General features: G+C 51.5%; 1 protein-coding gene and 1 long non-coding RNA gene across 3 annotated transcripts; one reads left to right on the top strand and one right to left on the bottom strand.

Annotated features, from left to right (window-relative positions):
• Nucleotides 1-1291: 1291 nt before the first annotated feature.
• On the bottom strand, nt 1292-3551 carry LOC311586199. The gene is made up of 3 exons (XR_014775476.1): nt 3276-3551; nt 1982-2058; nt 1292-1697 (listed from the first exon to the last, which is right to left on the bottom strand). It is a non-coding gene; the product is annotated as an uncharacterized lncRNA (long non-coding RNA).
• Nucleotides 3552-3739: 188 nt separating this feature from the next.
• On the top strand, nt 3740-27622 carry SLC8B1 (solute carrier family 8 member B1). 2 transcript variants are annotated; one of them, XM_084762123.1, is made up of 18 exons: nt 3740-3876; nt 4143-4298; nt 4918-4979; nt 5818-6021; nt 12422-12574; nt 12664-12716; nt 13767-13824; nt 13949-14060; nt 14145-14312; nt 14978-15085; nt 17128-17187; nt 17358-17488; nt 18830-18971; nt 20922-21043; nt 24640-24793; nt 25259-25339; nt 25907-25974; nt 26696-27622. In XM_084762123.1, the coding sequence occupies exons 4-18, from the start codon at nt 5884-5886 to the stop codon at nt 26891-26893; spliced, it is 1746 nt and encodes a 581-aa protein (XP_084618249.1). In that variant the 5' UTR covers nt 3740-3876; nt 4143-4298; nt 4918-4979; nt 5818-5883; the 3' UTR covers nt 26894-27622. The 2 variants fall into 2 exon arrangements, with proteins under 2 accessions (XP_084618249.1, XP_084618250.1); XM_084762124.1 differs by having other exon boundaries at nt 13767-13825; nt 13956-14060.
• The last annotated feature ends 270 nt before the right edge of the window (nt 27623-27892 follow it).

Genomic DNA, 27892 nt, shown 5'->3' with positions numbered 1-27892 from the left:
GCTTCATCCAGCGTTTTCCTTCTCAGACCCGTGTCTAAACCTTTTGCTGTTACCTCAAAAAGCTCAGAGTGACACAGGCAGGACAAAGGATACATGAATTTTCAAGGCCCTTATGATGCACAAGGACCATTGTCACCAGTTTCCTGGAGGGATATTCCCGCTGAGGAGCACCCAGCACCCAGGCAGGGTCCATGAGAAACTTCTTTCATTATCTGCTGCTTCTCCAGCTGCAGGGACAGTAATGAGCTCCTCGGCTCTGTGTGGATTTAACCAGATGCCCAGTGACTGCCTAGGGAAGCCAGCATCATTGGGAAGGATACTAGCTAAGATGAGGGCATCATTGGGAAGGGTACTAGTTAAGATGAGGGCATCATTGGGAAAGGTAGTAGTTTAGATGAGAGCATCATTTGGAAGGGTACTAGTTAAGGTGAGGCTTATGAATCTTTAAGGAACCTCTTTGACTCAGGGCCTCTTAGACTGAAATAGAAAGTCCCATTTCTCCTTCCACTTAGCACTTCTGCGAGCACTGTCCCCAGGTTCTTGTACTATGTCCCAGCTGCCACCCACACCCTGGCCTCTGAAAATGCAGGCATGCTGAATATGGGGGGCAGATATGGCCTTATCTATGTGTGAACCAGGATGTCAAGCATGGAGGGAAAGGTACTTCAGACATGATTGCCATCCAGTCTCGGCCACTTCCCAATGTATACCCTGGGGACAAACACTTCATGTCCCTGAGCAGCAATTTCTCCCACCAGTGAAATGGAGATTGTTGCCCCACTCCTGCAGGGAACATACACACAAGTATTGTAGGTCCCTCATCAATGGCTGTAGTATGCTTGTTTTGTTTGTTTGGGTTTTTTTTAAAGATTATTTATTTACTTTATGTATGACTATTTTATTTATATATACATCTACATGCTAGAAAAGGGCATTAGATCATTTTACAGATGGTTGTGGGCCACCATGTGGTTGCCAGGAACTGAACTTCGGACCTCTGGAAGAGCAGACAGTGCTCTTAACTGCTGAGCCATTTCTCCGGCCCATGTTTGTTTGGTTTTTGAGACAAGGTTTCTTTGTGTAGCCCTTGCTGTCCTAAGAACTCAGTCCATAGACCAGGGTAACCTCGAACTCACAGGCATTCACCTGTCTCTGCCTCAGGAGGCAGTAGTGTGCCACCACTGCCCAGATTTAGTTTCAGTTTTTTGAGTCAGAATCTTGCGTAGCCTAGGAGGCCCTTGAAGTTACTCGGTAGCCAAGGCTGACCAGATCTCCCAATACCCTCCCTCCCTCCACCTCCTAAGTGCTGAGGTCACAGGTGTGCCAGCACATCCGGCTTATGTAATACTGAGGATGGAACCCAGAGCTTCAAAGATGCTGGCCAAATAAACTACACCCAACTCATCCCATCTTCTGTTGATTTGGGGTTAGTTCCTAAGGGACTGAGGCTAGGAGCTGCATGATGGCACGTACCTCTGATCCAAGTACTCAAGGAGGATCCGGAGTCCTGGGTAGGCTGAGCTACATAGAGAGACCGTGCCTCAAAATTGAGACTGAAGACAGGACGAGTCCAAATGTGATGCCTTAAGCAGTGATCCACCCAGTGGGACTTGGAAAGGGGCGGAGGGCAGTCCTTTCCCTTCCTACTGCACAATATAGCCTCTTCCTGTTCTCACAAAAGCCGATGCTGGCCTCTTCTGTGGACCAAAATGCAGTGGCAGCTGATACTTTCCGAATATGGTCATATCAGAGTCTTGGGTATCACTTGCCCTTCCACATCCCTTGGGGAGTCGGGGGGGGGGCTGTTTCCACTCTGTGAACCTGGCTGGGCCAGTGACTATGAAGGAAGTGACGGTACTCTACACTGTTAGCTTCCACCACAAATTCCAAGAAGGTGGTATAGCTCTCCCTCCACTCACCAGTCCCTTGTGCTGGCCTCCATCCCGCCCCCGAGGTATCACGGGAACATGCATCCATCTACCTTGGCAGGTCTTGTGCTGGGAAAGTCCAGGATTCAGCAGAGGGATCACATCATGTTTAAGCAGCCTCAGCCTCAAGCTGGAGATACAAGCACAAGAAGGCTTGAGCCAGAAACTTTTCCAGGGAACCTCTCCCAAAATCATGACTTTCAAACACTCAGATATATTAAGATGCTGATATATTACATCATTTGTGACTATAGATGGTTGTTATGCAGCAATAGCTAACTGATACATCTAGGAAATCTTTCCTTTTGAGGGAAGGCATTTAATACTGCTCCCTGCTTTTTGTGATGTTGTAACCTGCTTAAAACTATAGCTCCTGGAGCTGGAGAGATGGCTCAGAGGTTAAGAGCACTGGCTGTTCTTCTAGAGGTCCTGAGTTCAATCCCCAACAACCACATGTTGGCTTATAGCCACCTATAATGAGATCTAGTGCCCTCTTATGTCATGCAAGTGCACATGAAGGCAAAGCACTGTATACATAATAAATAAATAAATCTTAAAATAGTAAAATGTCTTAGGCTGAGGAGGTCAATGGTGGAGAACCTCAAAATGTTTCCATTTTTTTTTCTGAAAAACCAAAAATAAAAACAAAACAAACAAAACTGCAGCTCCCGTGTTAACGCCTGCTTTTTTCTTTTTCTTTTTTCTTTTTTTGTTTTGTTTTTTGATTTTTTGAGACAGGGTTTCTCTGTGTTGACCTTGGCTCTTCTGGACTTGCTTTGTAGACCAGGCTGGCCTCAAACTCACATTGATCCACCTGCCTCTGCTTCCGGAGTGCTAGGATTAAAGGCGTGCGCCACCACACCCAGCTGGGATTTATTTTTAAAGATTTATTTATTTATTATGTATACAGTGGTCTGTCTGCAAGTATGCCTGCATGCCAGAAGAGGGCACCAGATCTCTTAATAAATGGTTATGAGCCACCATGTCATTGCTCGGAATTGAACTCAGGACCTCTGGAAGAGCAACCAGTGCTCTTAATCTCTGAGCCATCTTTACAGCCCTCTGGGATTTTTGTTTTAAAATACACCACCAGCCGGGCCTGGTGGCGCAAGCCTGTAATCCCAGCACGTGGGAGGCAGAAGCCTACAAATCTCTGTAAATTCCAGGCCAGCCTGGTCTACACAGCAAGTCTGGGACAGCCAAGACTACAAGCAAAACTCTGTCTCGAAAAACCAAAAAACCAAACCCAAAAACTCAAAAAACAAACAAAAAACCACATCACTGTCATCTTCATTATTGCCATCATATCACCGTCATTTTCATCACTACCGCCACCATCATCATCACCTTCATCCTCACCGTCATCTTCATCACTGTCATACTGAGGATGTCTTGCTGGGATGCTTAGCCTGGCCTTCCTATTACGATCCCCCTGCCTCTGCGCCTCTGCGTCCTGAGTGCCAGGACTATAGGCACAGGCCACTCAGCTTCCATCTGAGTCTAATGAACAGAATCTCCAAGCTTCCCCCTTCAGATTTCTCTCAGACCTCCTGGTGTCTATAAACCACGTGCTTTCTTCACAGCTTCTGCGGGGAAAACAGAAGTGACAGGCTGGGGACAGAAAGCGAGGTGGAGAATGGGGAAGACTGCCAGGGACAGTCCGTCGCGGGCTCCCCCGCCCCCTCCTCCCCACCAACCCCTTCCCACCCCCCCCACCCCTCCGCTAAGCCTACGTCTTTAAGGACTGGGGCGGAGCTAGCCTTAAAGGGCGTGTCGTAGGCGGTGAAAGAAGGACCGGGGCGTGGCCCAGCGGGGAAGTAGGCGGGACGAGGCTCGTGTGGGCGTGGCCCAGCTGCTCCGGGCCGGGGCTCTTAGGGGCGGAAGGTCGTGGCGCCGGTCATCCGGCTGGAAGAAGGCTCCGAGTTCGCAGATCCAGGCCCCGCCAGAGGTAAGAGGAACAATCCGAGTACCTGTTACCCCAACTTCAACTTCTCAACCCGGGTTCCAACTGGGGCCCCAAATCCGAAAACGCTGCCTGGTTCCGATCCTTGACCATCAAGTGTGCCTACCCACCAGGGCTGCACACAGGTGTCCGCATGCGGGAGGCGCTCTATAAATGCTTATTTGGAAATGAGTGAAAGAAACCGGCGCGCGGCGGAGAGGAGACGCGGTGTTTGCCTGTCCCTTGGGTCAGCTCTCGTGTCCATTTCACAGATGCGGACACAGAGGCCATATGCCCAGACTTCCCCCAGGCTGCCCACCTAGAAAAAACAGAGACAGATCTGAAAGGCCGTGTGTTTTTCCACTCCACGCCTGTGCCAACAGGAGTAGCTGGAACAAGGAGGGAAGAGACTGATTTCCTGTCAACAGGTGAGGAAGTGGCTGGGTTCCTTCCTCTCCTCCGGGGTCTCTTCTTGTCCTCTTTCCTGGTGCAACGAGTCACAACCCCTCAAAAAAAAAAAAAGTGGCCTTTGCTTCCCTGATTGCAAAAATAAAACGCACAAAACATGTGAGACATCTTGCCTAAGACTTTGAGCCAGTTTTCTGCTTGGGAAAAAAAGAAAAAAGAAACTCTTTCCATGTGGCTGGAGGGAAGTGGGTTACAGTATAGCCCCACCCGGCTTGGCCGGTCCCAGGCAGTTTAGGTGGCTTTAAGCAACCCACTTCCCCCTGGGCCTCAATTTCCCCATGTTAGAACTTTTGGCTTTGTGGCTCTCTTATTTGCCACATGACTTTGGGTGGCCTGCTGAACTTTTATCCTCAGCCCTCTGAACCCTCAGAGAGGGCAATATGGTATGGCACCTCACCTCACCTCCATGTGCCTCAGTTTCCCCATGTAGGGACCGGATGAGGTCCCTGGCGTAATGTGCTGGGCGCATTGCAAGACACGGAAAGATACAATATCAGGTTGTGAGGTGTAATGGGGTGGCCCCTCTGGGTCTTGGCCTGATGGTCACAGCAAGTCCACCTCAAAAGTATGTATTTTTAGGCTGGGAGCCCGTGGTTGGTGCACACCTGAAATCTCTGCTGCTGAAGAGACTGAGGCGAAAGGTATATGAGCTCAGGGTCAGCCTGGCAAACTTGGGAGATCCTACCTCAAAATAAAAAGCGGGAAGAGGGCCGTGGTGGCCTGCACCTTTAATCGCAGCTCTAGGGAGGCAGAGGCAGACGGATGGCTGTGAGTTTGAGGCCAGCCTGGTCTACCAAGTGAGTCTAGGACTGCCATGGTTATACAGAGAAACCCTGTGGTGGGGGGTGAAGGGGGGCACAGGAAGAGGGCTAGAAGCAGGCCGTGGTTCAAATCTATAATCCCAGCACTTCTAGCCCGGAAGCAAGAAGATTGACACCAGCTCAAGGGTAGCCTGGGCTACTTAGTGAATTCCAGTCTGTCCTATCTCAAAAAAAAAAAAAAAAAAAACCCACCAAAAAAAATCCCCCCCAAACCAACCAACCAACCCCAAAACCAAGAATTGACCTAAAAAATCGCCAAGGCTGGAGATATAGCCCAATGATAAGAGTGCTCACCTCACCTGGACTACATGGGGCGGGGGGGGGGGGGGGGGGGGGCAGTGGCAGGGGCGGCACCGGGACGGGACCATCCTGATGCCCAAAAAGGAGTTCCTTGTTCTTGGGACTGCATACCTCTCATACTGATCTCTTTCAGCTGTCTGGCACGCTCCCTAAGCCTCTGGCAGGCCTGATGTCCGGGTGAGGGGCTGGTCCTAGGGAGACACCGGAACAAGAGGCATGTGATGCGTGCCTAGGAGGGCTAAGGAAATGGGACCTTTATATGGGCAGAGATGGACTTGGTTTTGCAAAAAAAAGTCTCTGAGCTCCTCCTCCTCCTGGGGCCTGCAGTGATAATGCCCCTCCTTACCCTACCATGCAGGCACTGGAGTGGCCAGCCCTTGGAAACTGAAGTGAGCAGAGGGCGCTGGTCAGGCCCGAGGGGCCAATGGCAGGCAGATGGCTGGATCTACGCTGGGTGCCTGGTGTCCTCTGTGTACCTCTGATACTGGAGGCGGCATCCACAAAAGCCCATGAACACATCCAGTTTTCGCCTGGAGCTGTCAACCAGACTGCCATGGCAGACGTGAGTACCCTCCGCACAGGGCGGGAAGGTGGGTTGGGTGGGGTGTCTCTGTCCTATTGCCTGCTGATTACTACACACAGGCTATGTGTTGGCACTGAGGGTGCTGGAACCTGAGATCCACGTGAGCTCAATCGGCGGGGCCGGGCAGACAGATAAGTCAGACCTCAGAGAGCAGTGAGTTCTGTAGACAGTAACACTGTGTTGGGCAAATGTGAGTGCTCCAAGCTCTGTGACAGACTTGTTCTGTGAATGCCCTCACCTTGGAGCCAGGCTTTGAAGGGAAGGAGGAAGCCACGTTTACAGACAGACATCTGGGGTAAATAAAGGCTGGGGATCGAATGTAAAGGCGCCAAGGCAGGTTCAGGCTTTGGGGTACTTCCTGACAGCAAGGAGGCCAGAGGGGCTCACCGACTATGTATAAAGTTAAGCCAGGTGGGTGGAGAGGTAATGGTGGCCTAGTTAAAAAAGGCCTTGTGGGAGCTGGAGAGATGGCTCAGCGGTTAAGAGCACCACCTGCTCTTCCAGAGGTCCTGAGTTCAATTCCCAGCAACCACATGGTGGCTCACAACCATCTCTAATGTGATATGATGCCCTCTTCTGCAGATAAAGCCCTCATATTTAAAAAAAAAAAAAGGCCTTGTGGCTTGAGGCTCGGGGATGGGGGTGACAATTGGGAGCCAGAGCAGGGTTTTAAGCAGAGGGATGTCAAAATCTGATTTATGAGCCAGGTGTGGTGGCGCACGCCTTTGATCCCAGCACTCGGGAGGCAGAGGCAGGCAGATCTCTGAGTTCAAGGCCAGCCTGGTCTACAAAGCAAGTCCAGGACAGCCAAGGCTACATAGAGAAACCCTGTCTCGAAAAACAAAAACAAAAGTCTGATTTTTGTAATCTCCCTGTCCGCCATGAGGAGGCTAGCTTCGAGGGGAGAGGGTGGTCGCTCAGAGACCAGTGCAGGGAGACAGAGCTCCCACAGCCTCCAGGCTGGGAACCCGGGAACCTGGCGGTTTGATTTGGATTAGTGCTGGAGACACAGGTAGAGGGGCACACAGGTGGGTCAGGAGGCTAGCAGGTGGAGGTGACGAGGGATGCTGCCGTGGGTCCAGCCCGATCAGTTGAGGGTGTCCTAGTGCCGAGGACATAAACAAAGATTTGATTGGGGGTCCCCGGGGGAGAAGTGGTGGGCATCAGGGTTTAACAAAGGCAGCTGGACAGCTACAAGGACGATGGGGGAGTAGAGGCCACAGTGGATCACGAGGCAGGGGCTGCTTGTACTTTTTCTTTTTCACCTTTTGCTGTGTGTATGTGTGGGGCCGGGGTTAGCGTGATATATACGTGTATACATGCATGTTGCATTTGTGGAGGCTTACATGTGGTGGGTGCATGTGAACACATGTGCATGAGCATACGGAAGCATTTACATATATCCTGTCCTCTCATGCTTTAGGAATGAGCAGCTCTAACCACTGAGCAGCGCCTACCCGACCTTTTCTTCTCTTTGTTGAAAACAGGGTTTCATGTTTCCCAGGCTGGCTCAAACGCAGTTCATGGTGGAGGATCCTCCAGCCTTCGCCTCCTGAGAGCTGGGCTTCCAGGCGTGTGAGGCCATGCCTGGTTACTTTATATGGATATGTGGGTAGAACTCAGGGCCCCAAGCATGTTGGGCACGCAATCCTTCCCACTGAGCCATGCGTGCCCCGGCACCTGTATTCTCTGTGTCAGAAATCACACACTCTGTGCTGGGAGGCTTGACACCTACGCCAAGTTTACTGGCAGTGGTGTCTTCACCCCACCCTCTGAGAAGGCAATTGGACAGTTAAGGCCATTTTACAGGCGCTTGGGCAGTTTGTAGTTACTAGGCCTATAACATGGGCTGCTACTTTTGTGACTCTGAGTAAGGGTCAAGGATGTGAAGTTGGCTGTGAGTGAAGTGGCCCGGTGGCACCCTTGTGACAAACCTAACATCCCTTTGCTTGACCCTGTGCTAGGAGCCTGAGGGCACAGCATGTGCTCTTGTGCAGCCTCCCTTCTTTTCCTTTTCTTTTTCTTTTTCTTTTTGGTTTTTTGAGACAGGGTCTCTCTGTGTAGCCTTGGCTGTTCTGGACTCGCTTTGTAGACCAGGCTGGTCTTGAACCCACAGCCATCCACCACACCCAGCACTCCTTTTTTTAAATGAAGGAACTCACGCTGTAGTCCAGGCTGGCCTTAAACTCAGTTCAATGTTTAATGCTCCTGTCTCAGCTTCCTGAGTATTGGGATTACAGACATGAGCTGCCATGCTGGTATGTGGTGCGTGCCTAACTACTGTCTGTGTGTGTGTGTGTGTGTGTGTGTGTGTGTGTGTGTGTGTGTGTGTGTGTGTGTGTGTATTTTAGACAGGGTCTCAGTATGGAGACAGGCTAGCCTGGAACTTTTCCTCCTGAGTACTGAGACTAAAGTGTGCCACCATGCCTAGCCTAGTGGGGTACCTAATGTTTATGGGGCCCCTGCAGTGTGCAAAAATTGGAGAATTTATGGAGCGCCCCCACCCCCACCCCCATGGGTATCACTGCTCTGGAAACAGGCCTAGAAATAAAGTTGTAGAATAACAAAGTAAAAAAGAATTCGGGTGTGGTGAGAGATGGGAAGGCCAGCTGCCTTGCCTCAGGCCATCAGGGCAGGCCTCTGAGAGGGGAGGTTTTCTTTTCTTTCTTCTCAGCAAATCTCTTTGTAGACCAGGCTGGCCTTGAACTCAGAGATCTGAGATCTGCCTGCCTCTGCTTCATGACTGCTGGGATTAAAGGCGTGCTGTGATGCTGTTTTCATTGAGGCCTGCATAGTAGGTGTGGAGGTTCTGGGGCAGGGGAGGGGCAGGGTAATGTTTTCACAAACTGTAGCTTGCATGCTGTGAAAGAGGGAGGCTCCACCAGAGGAGGGCGGCTCAGCTTGAGGTCCCTAAGTAAGGAATTCCAAACCATTGTAGTAGCTTCTTTTTTATTGGTGTGTGTGTGTGTGTGTTGTATCTCTGTCTGTGTCTATGCAGGTCTGTCTACCAGTCTGTCTGTCTGTCTGTGTCTTTGCAGGTGCCTGGGCTGGCACTTTGGGGACAGCTCAGCACATTAAAAGCTTGGGACTTTCCTGACTGCTGCTGGCTGAGCATAAGGCCTCTTTCTGGAGTCATAATGGCTCTGGCAACCCCCATGGACCGCAGAGGGAGGGTAGTGGAGCATGTAGGCACAAATGGCACCAAAGGGACAGTGGTCAGGGCACTTTGAACGCGGGAAACTGAGTTCAGAGACAGCAAGCCCTTTTCGCACAGCTCACACGGCGGGACACTCAGGGCTCCTTACTGCTCCATTTTCTTTCATTGTCCTTTACAATAGCCCTACTGGCTAGAGGGAGATTCTGTGATCCCAGGCCACATCCGGTTTGCTACTTGTCTGGCCCACTAAGTTCTGTGAGACGGGGAGGAGGGTTGTTTTTGTTTTAGAACTTGGGTGTCTTTCAGAAGGCCATGCGGCTTCCCAGAATTCCAAGCGGCCCTGTGGGTTTAGCATTTCTGTAATCCGTGTGGTTCCCTGGCATGGAATTGGCTGCCCATGCCGGACCCCTGAGTCCAGTGTCCTCTGAGTTCTCCTGGGCCGAAGTGGAGCCTCAGGGAAGAAGGTGGCAGGGCTCTGGGGAGGTGGCCTGTCCCTTAGGCCAGACCCAGAGCAGTGCCCACCCTCTACTGCAGACTGAGTGAGGGCAGACTGGGAGAGTGCTGGGGCTCGGGAAGGGAAGGGTATTCCTTAGTCAGGCCAGGTGGCAGGAAGCCACCATCAGAGGGCTTGCATCACTGACTCATTCTGTTGTCACTGAGACAGTGGGAGTGTATGCCTCCCTCCGCATCATCATGTCGTGTGTGTGTGTGTGTGTGTGTGTGTGTGTGTGTGTGTGTGTGTGTGTGTCCATCCCCAGGCTGACCGTAAGGATGGGGAGGAGAGAACAGAAGTAAAGACTGAGCAAGAAGGGGGCCACTGTGCTGGCCACTGTCAGGCAGAGCTGGATGACACACATTTAACCATAGCTGGGTAAGGTGTCCCCTCCCCTCTCCATGCCTCAGTTTCTCACTCTTGAAGTAAAATCCACTGAGCTATTTCCCAGGCCTTTTGTGTCCAAGGAAGGTGATGTCTCACCAGTGTGGCAGACCCACTGTTGACATGCTAGGAGGTGAGGTGTGACTAAGTCTGTGAGTCCACAGTGGGGTGCTTTCAGACTATGAACTGCTTGTAAAGTGCTATCGCAGGTACACAAGGCCCTGGGACACTCCCACCCGCACACCCCATTGCATAAACCATGCCTGGAATACCAAGTCTGAGGGAGATGGAGGCAGGAGGATCAGAAATGCAAGGTCATCCATCCCCAGCGCTGCTCCGGGCCAACCTGTGCTACATAAGACTCTATGGCCCACCCTCTAAATTCTCCCAGCATTCCATGGGTGACAAGGAGAGGTGGTAGTCTACTCCAGACCCTCCGATTGGGTGGGCCTCCTGGGGTCACAGTGGCAGCCAGCAGCCCTGCTCTCTGTCTTCTCTCTTTCCTTTTATTTATTTATTTATTTTTTGTTTGTTTTTTGAAACAGGGTTTCTCTGTGTAGCCTTGACTGTCCTGGACTTGTAGGACCAGGCTGGCCTTGAACTCACAGAGATCCGCCTGCCTCTGCCTCCTGAGTACGAGATGCTGGGATTAAAGGCGTGCGCCACCACCGCCCAGCCCTGTGTCCTTATCCTCCTCTGTTCCTATAATGGCATCCAGCACACCTGATCTTCCAGTCTCCCTCGCTGCAGCTTCTGTAGGCCACAGCCCAGTCACACAGCACACCACTCAGCACTTTCACTTCTAGGGCTTTACCCTGGTGAACTATTCTGACAGTGCAGGGGGAGTCATGTGGGAGGAAGTTCTGTGGGCCAAGTGAGTCATTCTCGGAGGGACACCTCTGAGTATCAACAGCGCTTCAGAGTGCTGCCGTCATCTGAAAGACTACAGTGGCATAGGGGACAAAGGCACGAACAGTGGCTTGCCTGGCCCTGGAATCCCACACGTGCCTCTATGATGCCAGCACTTGGGAAGCAGAGAGGCAGGTGGACAGCCTTGACTGTCCTGGACTCCCTTAGTTGACCAGGCTGGCCTTGAACTCACAGAGATCTACCTGCCTCTGCCTCCCAAGTGCTGGGATTAACCACCGCACTGGGCTCATGTTTTGTCTTTATTGATGTTACTCGCTTGTGACCTTGATTAGTAATAGATAAAGCAAACGGAAGAAGCAAGGTCTGGGTATCCTGATTTCTGTAGAACAAGATGAGTAAAACTCAAGGGTGTGTATCCTCTGGACTGGCAACAGTGGGACTGGAGGAAGAGTGAGATGAAGGGTGGGGCGGGGAACAGGAGAGCTAGTGGAGAGAGTTTGTATGTGTGTGTGTGTGTGTGTGTGTGTGTGTGTGTGTGTGTGTGTGCACGCGCGCGCGCATGTATGGTTCTTAAAGCTTTTTTTTGGTTTGTCTTTGGGTTTTTTTTGTTTGTTTTTTGAGACAGGGTTTCTCTGTGGCTGTTCTGGACTTAACTTATAGACCAGGCTGGCCTCAAACTCACAGCAGTCCACCTGCCTCTGCCTTCCTGAGTGCTGGGATTACAGGGGTGAGCCAGCACATCCAGCCTTAAGCATCTATCTTTATAATTTTTGTTTGTTTTGTTTTGTTTTTCGAGACAGGGTTTCTCTGTTTAGCCTTGGCTGTCCTGGACTCGCTTTGTAGACCAGGCTGGCCTTGAACTCAAAGAGATACACCTGTCTCTGCCTTACTGAGTTTTTGGAATTAAAGGCGTGGGCCACCAGGGCCGGCTGTCTTTATTATTTCTAATTATATGTGCATGTTTGGGTTTGTGCGCATGATACAGGTGCCCTAGTGGGCCAGACGCATCACATCTGCTGCTGGGATGTAGGGGCTGGGAACCTAGCTGGAGTCCTCTGCAAGAGCAGTGTGTGCTCTTAATCACTGAGCCATCTCTCCAGCCCATATTATTTTATTTTGAAACAAACACGTATTCGGGAATTACAGTGCTAAGTCATTACATTCGTTTACATTTATTTATCTGTTTATTTTGAGTGTGGATGCCAGGGGACAACTTATAGGGTCATTTCATCACTCGGGACCTGGCGATCAAATTCTGGCCGTCAGGCTTGGTGCTCAGCAAGCACCATTACCCGTTGAGACATCTCTCTGGCCCACAAGTTTTATTATTTAAAGCAAAAGATGTCCAGTGGCTACCTTTGGGTTGACGGGAGTTAGGGACAGGCTGAAGGGAGGTCATGTTCAAGTGCTGAGACGGGTCCAATCTGGTCTCCCTCGGCTCCATCACCCACATCCCCTGCCCTCCCTTTGCGCAGTGTCGCGCCGTGTGTGGCCTGAACACTTCTGACCGCTGCAACTTCGTCAGGATGAATCCCGACTGCCACAGTGACGGGGGATACCTGGACTACCTCGAGGGCATCTTCTGCCGCTTTCCGCCCAACCTCCTCCCTCTGGCCATAACCCTCTATGTGAGTCAGTGCCTTGGGGACCTGGTTGTGGGCATGGGTCTCTGGAGGGACTTAACTGTCTCTTTTTCTGGTCCCCCCCCTCCCCCCAGGTTTTCTGGCTGCTTTACCTCTTTCTGATCCTGGGAGTCACCGCAGCCAAGTTGTGAGTGTGGCCTGGGCTTCTGTCCAGCTTAGAGTTGGGAAAATGCAATCCTGGGAGCTGAAATCCAGTGACCTGCTTTTGGGAAATGGTGGGGGAGGAGCCAGTCACTGTAAGCATGCTCATTGCTGGCCATGCTTGGTGAAAGGTTCTCATGCATGTGTATGCACATATGAATGCATGTGTTTATGGAGACCAAAGGTCAGTCCCAGGTGTTACTCTTTTTGTTTGGTTTGGTTTGGTCTTTCTTTCTTTCTTTCTTTCTTTCTTTCTTTCTTTCTTTTTTTAAAGATTTATTTATTTATTTATTATGTATACAGTGCTCTGCCTGTGTGTACCCCTGCAGGCCAGAAGAGAGCATCAGATCTCATTATAGATGGTTGTGAGCCACCATGTGGTTGCTGGGAATTGAACTCAGGACCTCTGGAGGAGCACTCAGTGCCCTTAACCTCTTAGCCATCTCTCCAGCCCCCTTTGGTTTGGTTTTTCAAGACAGGGTTTTTCTGTGTATCCACTGCTGGCCTGGAGCTCACTCTGTAGGCTAGCCACAAACTCGGAGATTCACCTGAGCTGGGCGTGGTGGCGCACACCTTTAATCCCAACACTCAGGAGGCAGAGGCAGGCAGATCACTGTGAGGTCCAGGCCAGCCTGGTCTACAAAGTGAGTCCAGGGCAGCCATGGTTACACAGAGAAACCCTATCTTGGAGCAACAACAACAAAAACCCAGAGATCAGCCTCCTTCTGTGTCCTGAGTGCTGGGATTAAAGGTGTACACCACCACACCCGGCCAGGTGCTGTTTTTAAGGATGCTGAGCATTCTGTTTCTCAAGACAGGCCCTCTCACTGGCCTGGGCTCTCTGAGTGAGCTACACTGGCTGGCCAGGGAACCCCTACCTCCCCAGCACTAGGGATTACAAAGACATGCTACCACGTCCAGCTTCTTCACACGGGTCCCGGGGATTGAACTCAGATCCTCATGTTTACAAGGCAAGCCCTTTCCTGGCTGAGTCCCCTCCCTGCAGACCCCGACAGCTGCCTTTTTCCTCCTCTAGCTTCTGCCCTAACCTGTCAGCCATCTCTACCAGTCTTAAACTCTCCCACAACGTGGCAGTATCCTTTGATCCAGTTCCCTGTAAGGACGGGTAGTCCTGGGTGGCAAGGGCAAGGTGGGGGAAGGGGGAGGCGTGGCTTCGGGGCCAGGAAGTGATCTGCATGGAACCCCCTTGACATACTTCCCCATGGTGTCACCTTCCTGGCCTTTGGGAATGGTGCCCCTGATATCTTCAGCGCCCTAGTGGCTTTCTCAGACCCACGCACTGCCGGCCTGGCTATCGGGGCGCTGTTTGGTGAGCACAGCCTCATTGGGGTATGGAGGTGTTGGGGAATCACCCAGGGTGCCAGCTCCTGAGCTCTGGTCTGCTGTCTTTTAGGCGCAGGGGTGCTGGTCACCACCGTGGTGGCGGGAGGCATCACCATCCTGCATCCATTCATGGCTGCCTCCAGACCCTTCCTCAGGGACATCGCTTTCTATATGGTGGCTGTGTTCCTGACCTTCACTGCACTCTACCTCGGCAGGGTCACGCTGGCGTGGGCACTGTGTGAGCACTGGGGGGGGGGGGGGAGGCAGGCACGCCAGGACACATTCCAGGAAATGTCTGGGGACAGAGAGGTTGATTTGATTCAAAGGGACAAATCCTAGTCAAGCCAGCAAGTGATAAAACAAAAGGAGGGTGGAACCTTAGGGACTTTCAGACTTCAGGTGTGATCTCGGCCCCAGGGGCCTCACAGCAAAATTGGTCCTTGGTGATTAAGAGGGGCCAATAGGAGAGTCAGGGAAGCCAGGAAGGGGCTCGCAGCCCAGGGACCAGCCACTGAGGGGGCTGTTTACTCCCCCATTTCCCTGGCAAGAAGGCAGGGGTGGGTAAATGGGAGCCTGGCAAGCTGGGGCCACCTGGCATGCATTCTACCCATGCAAGGGAATAGGCCAGAGACAGGGTAGCCCAGCAGGAGGATATCGGGGACCAACCACATCTCAAGACTCACCTGCTGCTCTCTTTTCCTCCGTGGTGATGTAAAGAGTTAATGTCCACCCATGCTTCCTGCTCTGGTGGAGGGGTGTCAAGGCATGGAGGCAGGACAGGTGGGCCTAGAATAGCGAGAAAAAGGTACGGCCACAAAGACGGCCACTCACCCACCAGGACTGTGCTGGGCTGACGCCTGCAGCCTGGATACTACCTGGTGATGTCTGTCCTTCGGTCTGCAGGTTACCTGGGCCTCTATGTGTTCTATGTGGTCACAGTTATCTTTTGCACTTGGGTCTACCAACGGCAGCGGAACAGCTCTCTGGTCCACTCCATGCCCGAGACACCAGGTGAGGAACCTCCACAGGCAGGGAGAGGGGACTGGGTGCCTCTGTGCCTCCTTGCTGCCTTGAGTTCCCCAAGGCCAGTGTGTCTCCTGTGGCCCAGGCCACACCCATGCCCAGGTTTATCCTGGCGAGCTGTAGACCCTTCTCATCAGGGGTCACAGGTCTCCACGCATTACCAAAATAGGCCTCACTAGGACAAGTTGAGTGCACCTCTGTCCTTGGGAAGAATCCATATGAACCAACCAGGTAGATGCATGTACAGAGCACAGGTACACACATATACACACAAGTGCACCACGCCCACCTTACGTGCACACGTGTACATGACGCATACAAAATACTCACAGATACACAGCGCACAAAACAAGGTCAAGGTCCACAGAAGGCACGCATGCACACATGCACTCACAGATGCATTCACAAATGCCCACATGACACACAGATATAAGCAGCACACAGGAGTCGAGTGTTTATGACACACCAGGCATATTATTTGATTCCATCCCCTTGGTGACACTTCTTTTGTCTGGGGACTCTTTTTTTTTTTTTTAATTTATTTATTAAATGTGTATGGATACTTTGTCTACATTACATCTACACACCAGAAAACTGCATCAGACAGTTGTGAGCTGCCATATGGGCACTGGGAATTGAACTTAGGACCTTTGGAAGAGAAGTCAGTGCTCTTAACCACTGAGCCATCTCTCCAGGCCCTGTCTGGGGACTCTTACTCCACTCCTCTCCCAGGAAGGAGACAGACCCAGAGAGAAATCAAATCCTCCAAAGACCAAGTTGCTGGAGCAGGGCAGAACCAGTATCCCAGCCACAGGCACAGACCCAGACCCCAAAGGCCACACCTGGGAACCTGCAAGCCATTCTGTAGCTGTGAGCCTGCAGAGGGCAGCACGGTCTCATTTCTGGCATAGAGCAGGGGCTGAGGGCCCTCCTACAGGAAGCCTGCCGGGATTTTCCTGCCTCTCCGCTAAGCATGCTGTTAGGATTCAGAGCCTGGCCCTCTGCTGTGTCTGCAGATACATGGAGGCTAGACAGGCCAGGATGGGAAGAGACGAGTGATTCTGAGGGAGGCAGAAAGACGATCAGACCTGCGCGCCCCCCCCCCCGCCCCAATCTAGTGAGGGATGGGGGAGGGGGGCACTTTCCTCTGAGCCTGCTCTTCCCAGGTTCCAGGCCTAATGAGAGCTGGAATGTTAGAGGAATGTTCTAGACAAAACAAAAAGCACTGTAGTTATCTGTTGGGTGTGCTGGCATACACCTGTAACCCAGCACATGGGATGTAGAAGCAGGAGACTCAAAAGTTCCGGGTTAGGGGCAGCAAGAAGGCTCAGCAAGCAAAGATGCTTGTCACCAAGCGTGATGACCTGAGTTCGAACCTCAGGATCCTCATATTGGAAGAAGAAAAACAACTCATGTTAATTGTCCTCTGACTTCCACATAGGTGCTTTTGTATATAAGTAAATATATATAATATATTTAATAATATATGTATATATGTATATATATAATAATATAATATGTTTAATAATATATATATTTTTAAGATAGCCTTGAATACATAGCAAGAAAAAGAAAAAAAGAGAGAAAGGCAGTGTAGCCATCAGGCACTGATCCTCTTGTTCCGTCTTGTTTGGTATTGCCACAACCTGACGTGTCATGCTCCCACAGTGTAGGGATTTCTGAGTGTGTAGAGCCATTGCTAAGAAAGCTAAAGTAAAGGACTCAGACAAAGTGTATGGCTGGCATGGGCAGGGTCCTGGTTCCCTTGCCAGTTATGTATAAAGTAGACAGGTGATGCGCCCGTTATCCCAGCACTAGGGTGATGAAGGCTGGAAGTTCAGGGTCAGCCTGGGCTATGTGAAACCCTGCCAAGGATGGAGGGGGATAAAGAGGAAGAGGACCACCTGGACACTTGCGTATTAACTCCTCCCTGTCCCCCGAGGTGACCCCCCTGACCCAGCATGGTTCTGGAGGGTTCTGGGATTCATAGGGTACATTAACCAAGCCCGCCCTGCTCCTGTTTCCCACAGAGATGCTGTCTGATTCCGAGGATGACCGGGTGTCTTCTAATACCAACAGCTATGACTATGGTGAGGCCTGGGCCCGTGGGATAAGGGGACCCACCTTCCCTGGGCTCAGCTGATGCTCAGTTCAGGGGCCCTCTGCTGGACTGGGAGGGCAGGGGAGACAGGACACAAGGAGAATGGGCCTTGCTGGGTGAGCCACGCACAGCCACACCCACCTTGCCTGCTACACACAGGGGATGAATACCGGCCTCTGTTGCTGGGTCAGGAGACCACTGCTGAGATCTTGATCCAAGCCCTGAATCCCTTGGACTACAGGAAGTGGAGGACCCAGTCGGTGTCCTGCAGGATTCTGAAGGTGGCCAAGGTAAGAGAAGCCTATGAGCCAGGCTCCCAGCCTTGTGACTGTAATACAGTGCGGGCTTTTGTTTTGTTTTGTTTTGTTTTGGAGACAAGGTTTCTCTGTGTAACAGAGCCCTGGCTGTCCTGAACTCTCTTTGTAGACCAGGCTGGCCTTCTTGTGAACTCACAGAGATCTGCCTGCCTCTGCCTCCCAAGTGCTGGGATTAAAGGCATGCGCCACCACCACCCAGCTTTTGTTTTGTTTTTGAGACAAGGTCTTATGGTGTGGCCCTAGAACTCACTATGTAGACCAAGCTGACCTTGAACTCACAGAGATCCACCTGCCTGTGCCTCTGGAGTCTTGAAGTTAAAGGTATACACCACCACACCTGGCCACTGTGGCCTTTCAGCTGCAGTCCACTGAAATGCCCTTAAATTTTTAAAATTTATTTTATGTAGATGAATGCTCAGTCTGCATGTACTCCTGCATGCCAGAAGACAGCATCAGATCCCATTATAGATGGTTGTGAGCCACCAGGTGGTTTCTGGGAATTGAACTCAGGACCTCTCGAAGAGCAGACAGTGCTCTTAACCGCTAAGCCATTTCTCCAGCTTGAAATGCCTTTTTTAAAAAAAGGTTTTTTGAGACAAGGTTTCTCTATGTAACAGTCCTGGCTGTCCTGGACTTGCATTTGTAGACCAGGCTGGCGTTGAACTCACAGTGATCCACCTGCCTCTCTGCCTCCCAAGTACTGGGATTAAAGGCGCAAAATACCCTTTTTTTTTTTTTTTTTTTGGGTTTTTGAGACAGGGTCTCTCTGTGTAGCCTTGGCTGTCCTGGACTCCCTTTGTAGACTCCACCGCGCCCGGCCTAAAATACCCTTTTAATAGCCAGCCTGGGACTCAGTGGGGAAACTGAGTCCTCAGCTTTGGCTGGTGACCTGACCCAGGGCTATCTACCATCTATAGAGTAAGAAAAGTGTCTGCCCTGGACCAGAAAACCCACCAGTGGCCTGAGCAGAGTTTAGGCCTTGATTAGTCTCAGGGATAAAGAATGAAGTGATTGTACCCCTGTGGCTATGACGTCATTGGAACCCCATTTTCCTTAATACAAACTGCGGACTGTGGGGCGGGGACATAGCTTGTTGGTGGAGCACTTGCCTGGATCCCAATCCCCACACTGCACAAATGAGGTGTCCAGGGCACGCCTCTAATCTTGGCATTGAGGAGGTGGAAACAGAGATGGGGCCAGTGTGCATGCAGGCATGGAGCTGGGCCTGCCTGCGGGCGCTCTGCGACAGCGGAGAGTAGGAGCTCTCCAGAGGTGGGGAGCTTCTGCTGAGCTGACACCCTCCCGTTCCCCCAGTTGCCTGTGGAGTTCTTACTGCTGCTCACGGTGCCCGTCGTGGACCCGGACAAGGATGATCGGAATTGGAAGCGGCCACTCAACTGTCTGCAGCTGGTCGTCAGCCCCCTGTTTCTGGTCCTGACCCTGCAGTCGGGGGTCTGTGAGTACCCCTCCGCCACTGCCTTCCTCTTCTTCCTCCTCCTCCTCCTCCTCCTCCACCTCCAGGGTCTCCCCAGACCAGAGTCCAGGGCATGCTTATTATCCAAGGGACTTCCTATCAGTGGTCCAGTCCTGCCGCCTGCAGGTGGAGCTGTAAATGGGTGGCCCCATCTGCTTGTCTCCATCCAAGACTGAGGAGGGATGGGGGTGGTGGGCGGGGCTCAGATGGAGCGCTTGCCTAGCCACTGAGGCGTTAGATGCCATGTCCAGTTCTACTACAACTAAAAAAATTAAATTTAATTTAAAAATTGGGGACTAGAGAGATGACTCAGTAGTTAAGAGCACTGGCTGCTCTTTCAGGGGACCTGGGTTCAATCCCCAGCACCCACCACATGTCAGCTTACACCTCCCTATAACTCCAGTTCCAGGGGCTCTGACACCCTCACATAGGCATACCAATGCACATTAAAAAAAAAAAAAAAAACAGAGCCGGGCGTGGTGGCGCACGCCTTTAATCCCAGCACTCGGGAGGCAGAGGCAGGTGGATTGATGTGAGTTCGAGGCCAGCCTGGTCTACAAAGCAAGTCCAGGACAGCCAAGGTTAACACAGAGAGACCCTGTCTCGAAAAACCAAAAAAAAAAAAAAAAAAAAAAAGTGAAAAAAAAATTTTTTTTTCCGAGACAAGGTTTCTCTGTGTAGCCTTGGCTGTTCTAGACTCACTTTGTAGACCAGGCTGGCCTCAAACTTATAGCGATCTGCCTGCCTCTGCTTCCCAAGTGCTAGGATTAAAGGCATACATCACTATGCCTGGCTGAAAAAAAATTTTTAATTACTGAAGAAGGCTGGGCATGGTATCAAACTCCTTTAATCAACCCGAGCAGTGGGGAGGCAGAAGCAGGCAGATTTCTGAATCCATGGCCAGCTTGGTCTACAAAGCGAGTTCTAGGAAAGCCAAAACAATACAGTGAGACCCTGTATTAAACAAACAAACAAACAAACAAACAAACAGAATGGGCCAAGGTCCTGAAGGAAAACTTAGCCAGAGCCCTCCATTGTCCTCAGAGTGTCTTGCTGGTCCCCACCACACTGGCGTTCCCCATCGGTCCTGAAATGGCAGTTTCATTTCTGCCTTGTTCTACCTCGACCACACAGGCTCACCGGGCACTTTTCAGTTTCACCAGTTTATTCCTGACATAACTCGCTCACACTGTTCCTTTCTCTGCCTTCAGCTGACTCTCCCCTCAACGCAAGGTTGGTGCGGTGAGGTGGGAGTCTGAGGGCAAAGGCATGAGTGAACATCACGTGATTTTCATGCCAGGGTGAAGCCAGAACCACGGTTGTGCGCCTCAGTTTATGGGAGGATGTGGGGGAGGGGGCAGGGGGAATGGAGAGGGGGTGCCTGGGAGTCTGGTTCCTTGTAGCCTCTGTCCCTGGGGGAGTTAGGGCCCTGCCTCCCCACCAGGGCAAGTCTGGAGCCTACCTCACAGTCACTGAGGCGTTCTCTAGGATGGAGCCCAGGACTGCATACAGCTAAATGTGAACGTGCCTGTGCTCTAACCGCAGCTCTGGTTTTGAACTCACTACACAGCAGAGGATGACCATAAACTCCTCATCTTTCTGCCTCCATCTCCCATGGAGATGTGTGATACTGGATATTGGAGGAGGAACCCAGGCTTCATGCATGCTGGGCACACGCTGTCTACAGACTCAACTGCTTCCTCAACATGCTGCCAGCCCCCCCCCCACTCCCCTCACCCACCCACCCCTGCACCCACTTCTGGCATTTTGAAGCAGTGTTTCGTGTACCCCAGGCAACCTTCAACTCTCTACATAGCTGAGGCTGACCTTGAACTTCTGAACTTACTCAAAGCCCCCGGGTCACTGTGGGGACTGTTGGGAGGAATCGGGGAACCAAAGCTGGGGATCCCAGCCCCCTTTCTTGCCCCACAGATGGCATCTATGAGATCGGAGGCCTCTTTCCTGTCTGGGCTGTGGTGGTGATTGTGGGCACAGGCCTGGCTTCAGTGACCTTCTTTGCCACATCTAACAGTGAACCCCCTAGACTGCACTGGGTAAGAACCCCATTTTCCTGTTTGGGCTTCTTTTTACTTTGAGCGGAATGGGCTTATTTTATTGAGATATTACTCACGTACTTTTTTGTTTCTTATTTTTGTTTGTTCCATTATTTTCTGGGTTTTGTTTGTTTATTTTATGTGCAAGAGTGTTTGGCTTGCATGTGTGTCTGTGCACCATGTGCATGCCTGGTACCCTAAGAGACCAGAAGAGCGCGCTGGATTCCCTGCAACAGGAGTTACCTGTGGTTATTGGGTCACTCCGATGTGGGCACCAGGAACTGATCCAGACCCCCTGCAAGAACAGCTAGTGGGGCTGAAGAGATGGCTTAGAGGTTAAGAGCTTCCAGAAGTCAAGAGTTCAATTCCCAGCAACCACAAGGTGGCTCATAACCATCTATAATGTGATCTGATGCCCTCTTCTGATGAGCAGGTGTACATGCAAGCAGAGCACTCATATACATAAAAATAAATAAATCTAGGGCTGGAGAGATGGCTCGGAGGTTAAGAGCATTAACTGCTCTTCCAGAGGTCCTGAGTTCAATTCCCAGCAACCACATGGTAGCTCACAACCATCTATAATGAGATCTAGTGCCCTCTTCTGGCCTGCAGGTGTACATGCAGGCAGAGCACTGTATACGTAATAATAAATAAATAAATCTTAAAAACAAAACAGCAAGTGCTCTTAGCTTCATAGCCAACTCCTCCAGCTCCTGTTTGTTGTTGGGTTTTTTTTTTGGCACAAAGCCTTATGTAGCCCAGAATGACCTTGAACTCACGATCCCTGTGCCTCCAGTCCGCAGCGCTGGGATCAGGTGTGTGACCCACATCAGTTGTGGTTGTGCTTCCCAGTGCTGAGGATGGAACTCAGAGCTCAAGCACAATAGGCCAAGCTCTGCCGAGCTGCACCCCAGTGCTAATGGCTTTGTCACATGCAGAGTGGTGTGACCACCACCAGTCAGTGTTGGAACACCCCCTCCCCCCACCCCCCCCATCCCCGCACAGAACAGTGCGCATGGTAGCAGGTGCGTTACTGGCCGCCCTGCAGCTTCTTCTCTCTCTCTAGATTTGCCTGTTTTGGATCTTTCTCCCTCCACTTCATTAAAAAAAAATTTTTTTTTATTACACTTGTGTGTGTTTGTGTGTTGTATGTACACACACGAGCCATGGTGTGTTTGTGGAGGTGAGAGACAACCTATGGAAGTCGGCTTGTTTTTTTGAGACAGGGTCTCTCTGTGTAGCCTTGGCTGTCCTGGACTCGCTTTGTAGACCAGGCTGGCCTCGAACTCACAGCGACCCACCTGCCTCTGCCTCCCGAGTGCTGGGATTAAAGGCGTGCGCCACCACACTGGCTTCTCCTTTTATCTTGTGGGCTGGAGGATTGAATGTGGGTCTTCAGGCTTGACATCCAGTTTCTTCACCCATCCTCCACCCCTTCCCCTCCCTCCGCCCTCCTTTGTGGTCCTAGGCTGTATCCCCAGCCCCTTTGAGGGTCTTGCTATGCAAGGTGGACTTGAACTTGACCCCTCGGTAGTGCCCACCGCAGCCCAGCTGCATTCTGGACATTGAGGCATTCGTGCCCGGTGTCTTTCGGTGGCAGTCGTGTCTTCACAGGTCATCCCGGCTATGCGTGTGTAGCTCCTTACTTTTCTGATGAAGGCTATAGTCTGGAATCGCACCCAGGGCCTTGCGCCTGCCAGGCAAGCATCCCTCAGACTCAGTCCCCTTCATCTGTGTGGGTCCCACCACCATTGCCACAGCCATTCCTCAGTGACACCATGCCCTCTGCTTTGCCTATCCAGCTGTTAAAAATATAAGAATGTATGTTTAACTTTTACTTTAAAAAAAAATACTTATTTATTTATTATTATGTATACAGTGTTCTACCTGCGTGTACACCTGCAGGCAGAAATGGGCATCAGATCACATTATTGATGGTTGTGAGCCACCATGTGGTTGACTGGGAATTGAACTCAGGCCCTCCGGAAGAGCAGCCAGTGCTCTTAACCTCTGAGCCATCTCTCCAGCCCAACTCTTTTACTTTTAATACTTACTAATGAGAAAAACATTGTAAGCATTTGGATAAAAGCCTGGTGCAGTACCAGGCAGTGGTGGCGCATGCCTTTAATCTTGGGAGGCAGAGGCAGGTGGATCGCTGTGAGTTCGAGGCCAGCCTGGTCTACAAAGCGAGTCCAGGACAGCCAAGGCTACACAGAGAAACCCTGTCTCTAAGGAAAACAAAAAAAAACAAACTAAAAAAAAAAGCCTGGTGCAGAAGTGTCTTCGTTTCCTTGTGCATTTTGCTGGGAGTGGAGTCACTGGGTTGTGGTGACCACGTGGTTTGCTTTCTGAGGAACTTGAGGCTGTTGCCCCAGAGAGCAGCTGTTCGCCTTGATGTCCACAGTGTCAGTGTCAGGCAATTACTTCTCTTTTTGCTCTTCCTAGCCTCCAGGCCTCTGCATGATGTTTAGGTTGTTTGTCCAGAGATCTGTTTCCTCCAGAACTTTAAACCCAACTTATTTCAGTGTTTTGAGATAAGATCTCTTGTAGCCCAGGCTAGCCTCAAGCTTGCTATGTAGGTTTTTGATCTTCCTGCCTCTACTTCCCAAGTGCTAAGAACAGGTGGTGCTGGGAATCAAACCTGGGGCTTTGTGCCTGCTAGGTGAGTGCTTCACCAACTGAGCTGTCCTAGGCCCCAAGTTTTTTAGTTTTTAGTTTTTGTTGTTTTTTTGTTTTGTTTTGTTTTTTTCTGAGACAAGATTTCTCTGTAGCCTTGGCTGTTTGGACTCACTTTGTAGACCAGGCTAGCCTCAGACTCACAGAGATCCACCTGCCTCTGCCTCCTGAATGCTGGGATTAAAGATGTGTGCCACCACGCCCAGCCAAATTTTTCATTAAAAAAAAATTTTTTTTTTCTGAGACAGTCTCACTATGCAGCCCTGGCTGTCCTTGAACTCACAGAGAATCATGTGTCCCTGCCTCTCAAATTACCACAACTGCCCGACTCAAGTTTTTCTCTTTTAAGTAGTTATTAATGGGGGAAAATTAGGGCTGGCAAGATGGCTCAGTGAGTGAAAGTGCTTGCCAAAAGGTCAGAAGCCACTTGGTGGACAGAGATAACTGACTCCTGAAAGCTGTCCCCTGACCTCCATATTTTCACTGCAGCACCCACCCACCCCCACACACAAAATAAGTATTCAGAAAATGTGGAAAGCCCGTTGTGGTGGTGTGTGCCTTTCATCCCAGCCCTTGGGAGCGCAGGCAAGAGGACCAGATGTTCAAGGCCATCCTCAGTTATGTAGGGAGTTCGAAGCCAGTCTGTGCTTTGTGAGACCCTCTGTCCAAATCAAACAAATGGATACATATTTAAATAAATAAATAAATAGAATAAAAATCTTAGAAAGGACCTAACAGCACTAAGCTAATCTTTTATTGACTACTTACTGCATAACAAGCACTGATTAACTCACTGTAAGTCTTGAGTACGGCCCGGCAAACACTGTGCCACTGGGTCACGGCTCGGCCATTCAGTATACAGATAGGGACCTGTGACTGGGTCCTGCTGGACCTATCAGGACCCTTCATTCCCTCTGCAGCTCTTTGCATTTCTGGGCTTCCTGACCAGCGCCCTGTGGATCAACGCAGCTGCCACCGAGGTGGTGAACATCTTGCGGTCCCTGGGCATCGTTTTCCGTCTGAGCAACACTGTCCTAGGACTCACCCTCCTGGCCTGGGGCAACAGCATTGGAGGTGACTTGGGGTGACTTGGGCTCTGGGGTGGCTCTTCCCTTCCCTAGCCACAGTCATATCTAGAAAGGACATCCAGGATGTGTGTCTTCTGCACCAATGGGGTGTCCACTGTCATTTTTGAGTGACTGTCACTGGCGGGGGTGGGGGTGGGGGGGGCGTGTCACTAAACCACCATGGTTGAGCAGGTTACACATTGAATAGGAACATTCTAGCATGGAGCTGGGAATCCAGAACAGAGCTGCTCTCAGGTCAGCTCTTTGAGCGCGTTACCTAAAGCACACAACGGTGCTGTGAGAGCTAGTACAGTGTGGTGCAGCACCCCTAAGGGATTCCTAGTGAGAAAGAGTGGCTAACCGGGATTAGAGTCAAGGGTGTCTTAGAAGATTCTGGTTCCCGCAGAGGGCCTTTGTCAGTGTTTGTTGACTCACAGGACCCAGCCCCTCACAGCCAATTCCTTCTGTACAGATGTCTTCTCAGATTTCACGCTGGCCCGCCAGGGCTACCCTCGGATGGCATTCTCCGCCTGCTTTGGCGGCATCATTTTCAGTATCCTTTGTGAGGCTTCTCTGAGCCCTGGTGTGGTGCGTCCACTCCGAGAGTCAGGCACAGGTGGACTCAGCCCCACCCTTGGGACTGGCCAGGGGACCTGTGGCTTCACTTTTGGATCTGTAGATGGGGGAATTGAGATTCCAGCCTTGTAGGATGGATGCCTGTGACAACCGAACCAATCTCAGGTTAGTATAAAGGAAGCAACCTGGAGTGATCCATAGGAGTGGCCTTATCCCTTAGCCTACCTCATCTTCAGCTTCTGTGTGGCACAGGGGGGTGGTCACTTAGCCTCAGTTTCCCCATCTGCTGAGTGTTCATAGGTATCAGGCATTTCTGACACCCCATTTGACTCTCATGGGCTGAGGGCAAACTGGGCTCTTGACAACCATTTTATTAGAGGTATTAAGAGGCGTTAGCACTGGGGCAGTGGTGGGAGGTGGGGGGCACAGTCAAGAAGGCCACGTGCTGAGGGGCCTCTGAGCCCAAGGCTGGGATTGAGCCACTGTGAGGGTAGGGCTGTGAGGTTGGGCAAGGGCTCCAGTAAGCTTCCTGAACCTGCTGCAGACATCCTGGTGGGTGTAGGGCTGGGATGCCTGCTACAGATCGCCCGGAATCACGCTGTGGAAGTGAAGGTGAGCCAGCTGCCTCGAGGGGTGGCTAGTGTGATTACAGAATGTCTTGAGAATATTTTGCGTAAGAGTTCAAACGAGTTCCCATGCAAGCAAAGCTACTAAGATACAGCCTGTATGGCATGGGTGGGCAGTGGCCTGAGGCTCTGTCCTGGGCCCACATCTGAAGTCTTTGGCTGTGTAAATGAGGGAGCAGGGCATCTCTGGGCTTTGCCAGTGAGATGGAGTGATGACACACCCCGGCTTCTGGGGTGAGGGCCAGAGCTGGAAGTCAGATCCACAGGGAGGAGCTGGGAGAAGAGAGGCGGGGCCCAGCATGCTGAGGAAGGGCTCTTAAACACACAGAGTAGCCCGGGGTTCATTGAGTCTGGGAATCTGCAATCTGTGGAGGCCTGGCGATTCGAACCTATGGCTCACACATGCTAAGCATGCATTACGCTGCCGCTGCACCCCTAGCCCCAGGATCTGGTGTGTGTGTGTGCACGTGTATATACACGTATACACACCTGTGCATACACAGAAGTGAAGGCAGACATTGAGTGGCCTCCTGTCACCCTCTTAGTCCTCCCAGCCAGGGTACTCACTGAACCTGGGGTGCAGTGATTGTGGCACATAGCTGTGTGCCAAGGACCCCATAATAACGCCCTCGTCCCCCCTGGTATGGTGCCCATTGACCCAGGCGGTTCCCATGATGGGCACTGAACCATCTCTGTTTTTCCCACAGCTGGAGCCAGATGGACTGCTGGTGTGGGTGCTGGCCAGCGCCCTGGGGCTCAGCCTGGTCTTCTCTCTGGTCTCTGTCCCACTTCAGTGTTTCCGACTCAGCAAGGCCTATGGCTTCTGCCTGCTTCTCTTCTACCTCAGCTTCCTTGTTGTGGTCCTGCTCACGGAATTTGGGGTGATTCACCTGAAGAAGGTCTGACTGACTGAAGCTGCTTGGCCTGGTGACTTCAGAGCCATTCCCCTGGCCTCCTGAGAACTGGAGGGGGACCCTCTGTAGTTCCCATTGTAGCTCCCACAACAGTGGCCGATCACTTCTAGGGTAAAGCCGTGGGGGTCAGAAGGTCCTAACTACTGGCCCCCAATAGCTTTAGTGTGGGGATCTGGCGGCTGGCTTTGCTGGGGACAATGGCAGGTGGAAACGATGGGTGTTTGAGTGACTGCAGAGGTTGTGGGGAGGGTGTCCTCTCAGCCCCCGTCACTGCTGGGCTTTGGGCAGCCCTGTGCCTTCCTCACAGGCTCAGCTGAGTCCCACAATGTAGTGCTGGCTGAGCAGAGTCAGCTCGTGGAAACCACATAGGTTTCTTTGCCTCTGGGTTGGTACAGCCAAGGGAAATAGGTCAAGTTAACAGTAAAACAGTACTGAGCCAGGGCCCTGCCCTGCTCAGTGACTGGTTTCCACACTGGACTGTGGATCTAGGCTCTTGTAGAACTTTGTGTTCAGGACTCCAGTTCCCCACTCTACAGAACAGGAGCCAGCCTGGGCCCTGTGCCTACCTCAAGGGGAGCCAGGAGGTGTGCTCTTCCCCAGCCTTTTAAAAATGCCAGTCATTCCCTGACTGCCTTCAGCCGTAACTAGGAGATTTGGCTTTTTTTTTTCTTTTCCCTTCAAAGAATAAAAGACAAGCTATTTCAAGCAAGTGTACCAGAAGAGGCCCATGCGTGACTGTAAGGTTGGGTGGGGTCGGTGGCTCACCCACTGACGAACTGGAAGTCAAAGGCTGCAGGCGTGGCTACAAAGCAGAGTCTCTTTATTGACACCAGAAATCTGGGCACAGTGGGTTTCTAGGTAACAAATCATATAAAACCTTCCAACGTGGCTCCTGACCCCATACAAAATGATTGTCTGCATGGCGTGGAGTAAGGCTGGGGTGGGGGAGGGGAAGCAAGGAGGAAGGGGACACTATCCCCGCTGAGTGCC

This window comes from Acomys minous, assembly GCF_964271855.1.
Source record: "Acomys minous genome assembly, chromosome: 16".
Lineage (NCBI taxonomy): Eukaryota > Metazoa > Chordata > Mammalia > Rodentia > Muridae > Acomys > Acomys minous.
This window is presented reverse-complemented; position numbering and strand designations above follow the sequence as displayed.

Excerpts from the sequence above, each read along its gene's own strand:
- SLC8B1 (XM_084762123.1), top strand. The coding sequence starts at position 5,884 with ATGGCAGGCAGATGGCTGGATCTACGCTGGGTGCCTGGTGTCCTCTGT. Across the intron at positions 6,022-12,421 it reads ACCAGACTGCCATGGCAGAC|TGTCGCGCCGTGTGTGGCCT; the intron begins GTGAGTACCCTC and ends CCCTTTGCGCAG. Across the intron at positions 12,717-13,766 it reads GGAGTCACCGCAGCCAAGTT|CTTCTGCCCTAACCTGTCAG; the intron begins GTGAGTGTGGCC and ends TTCCTCCTCTAG.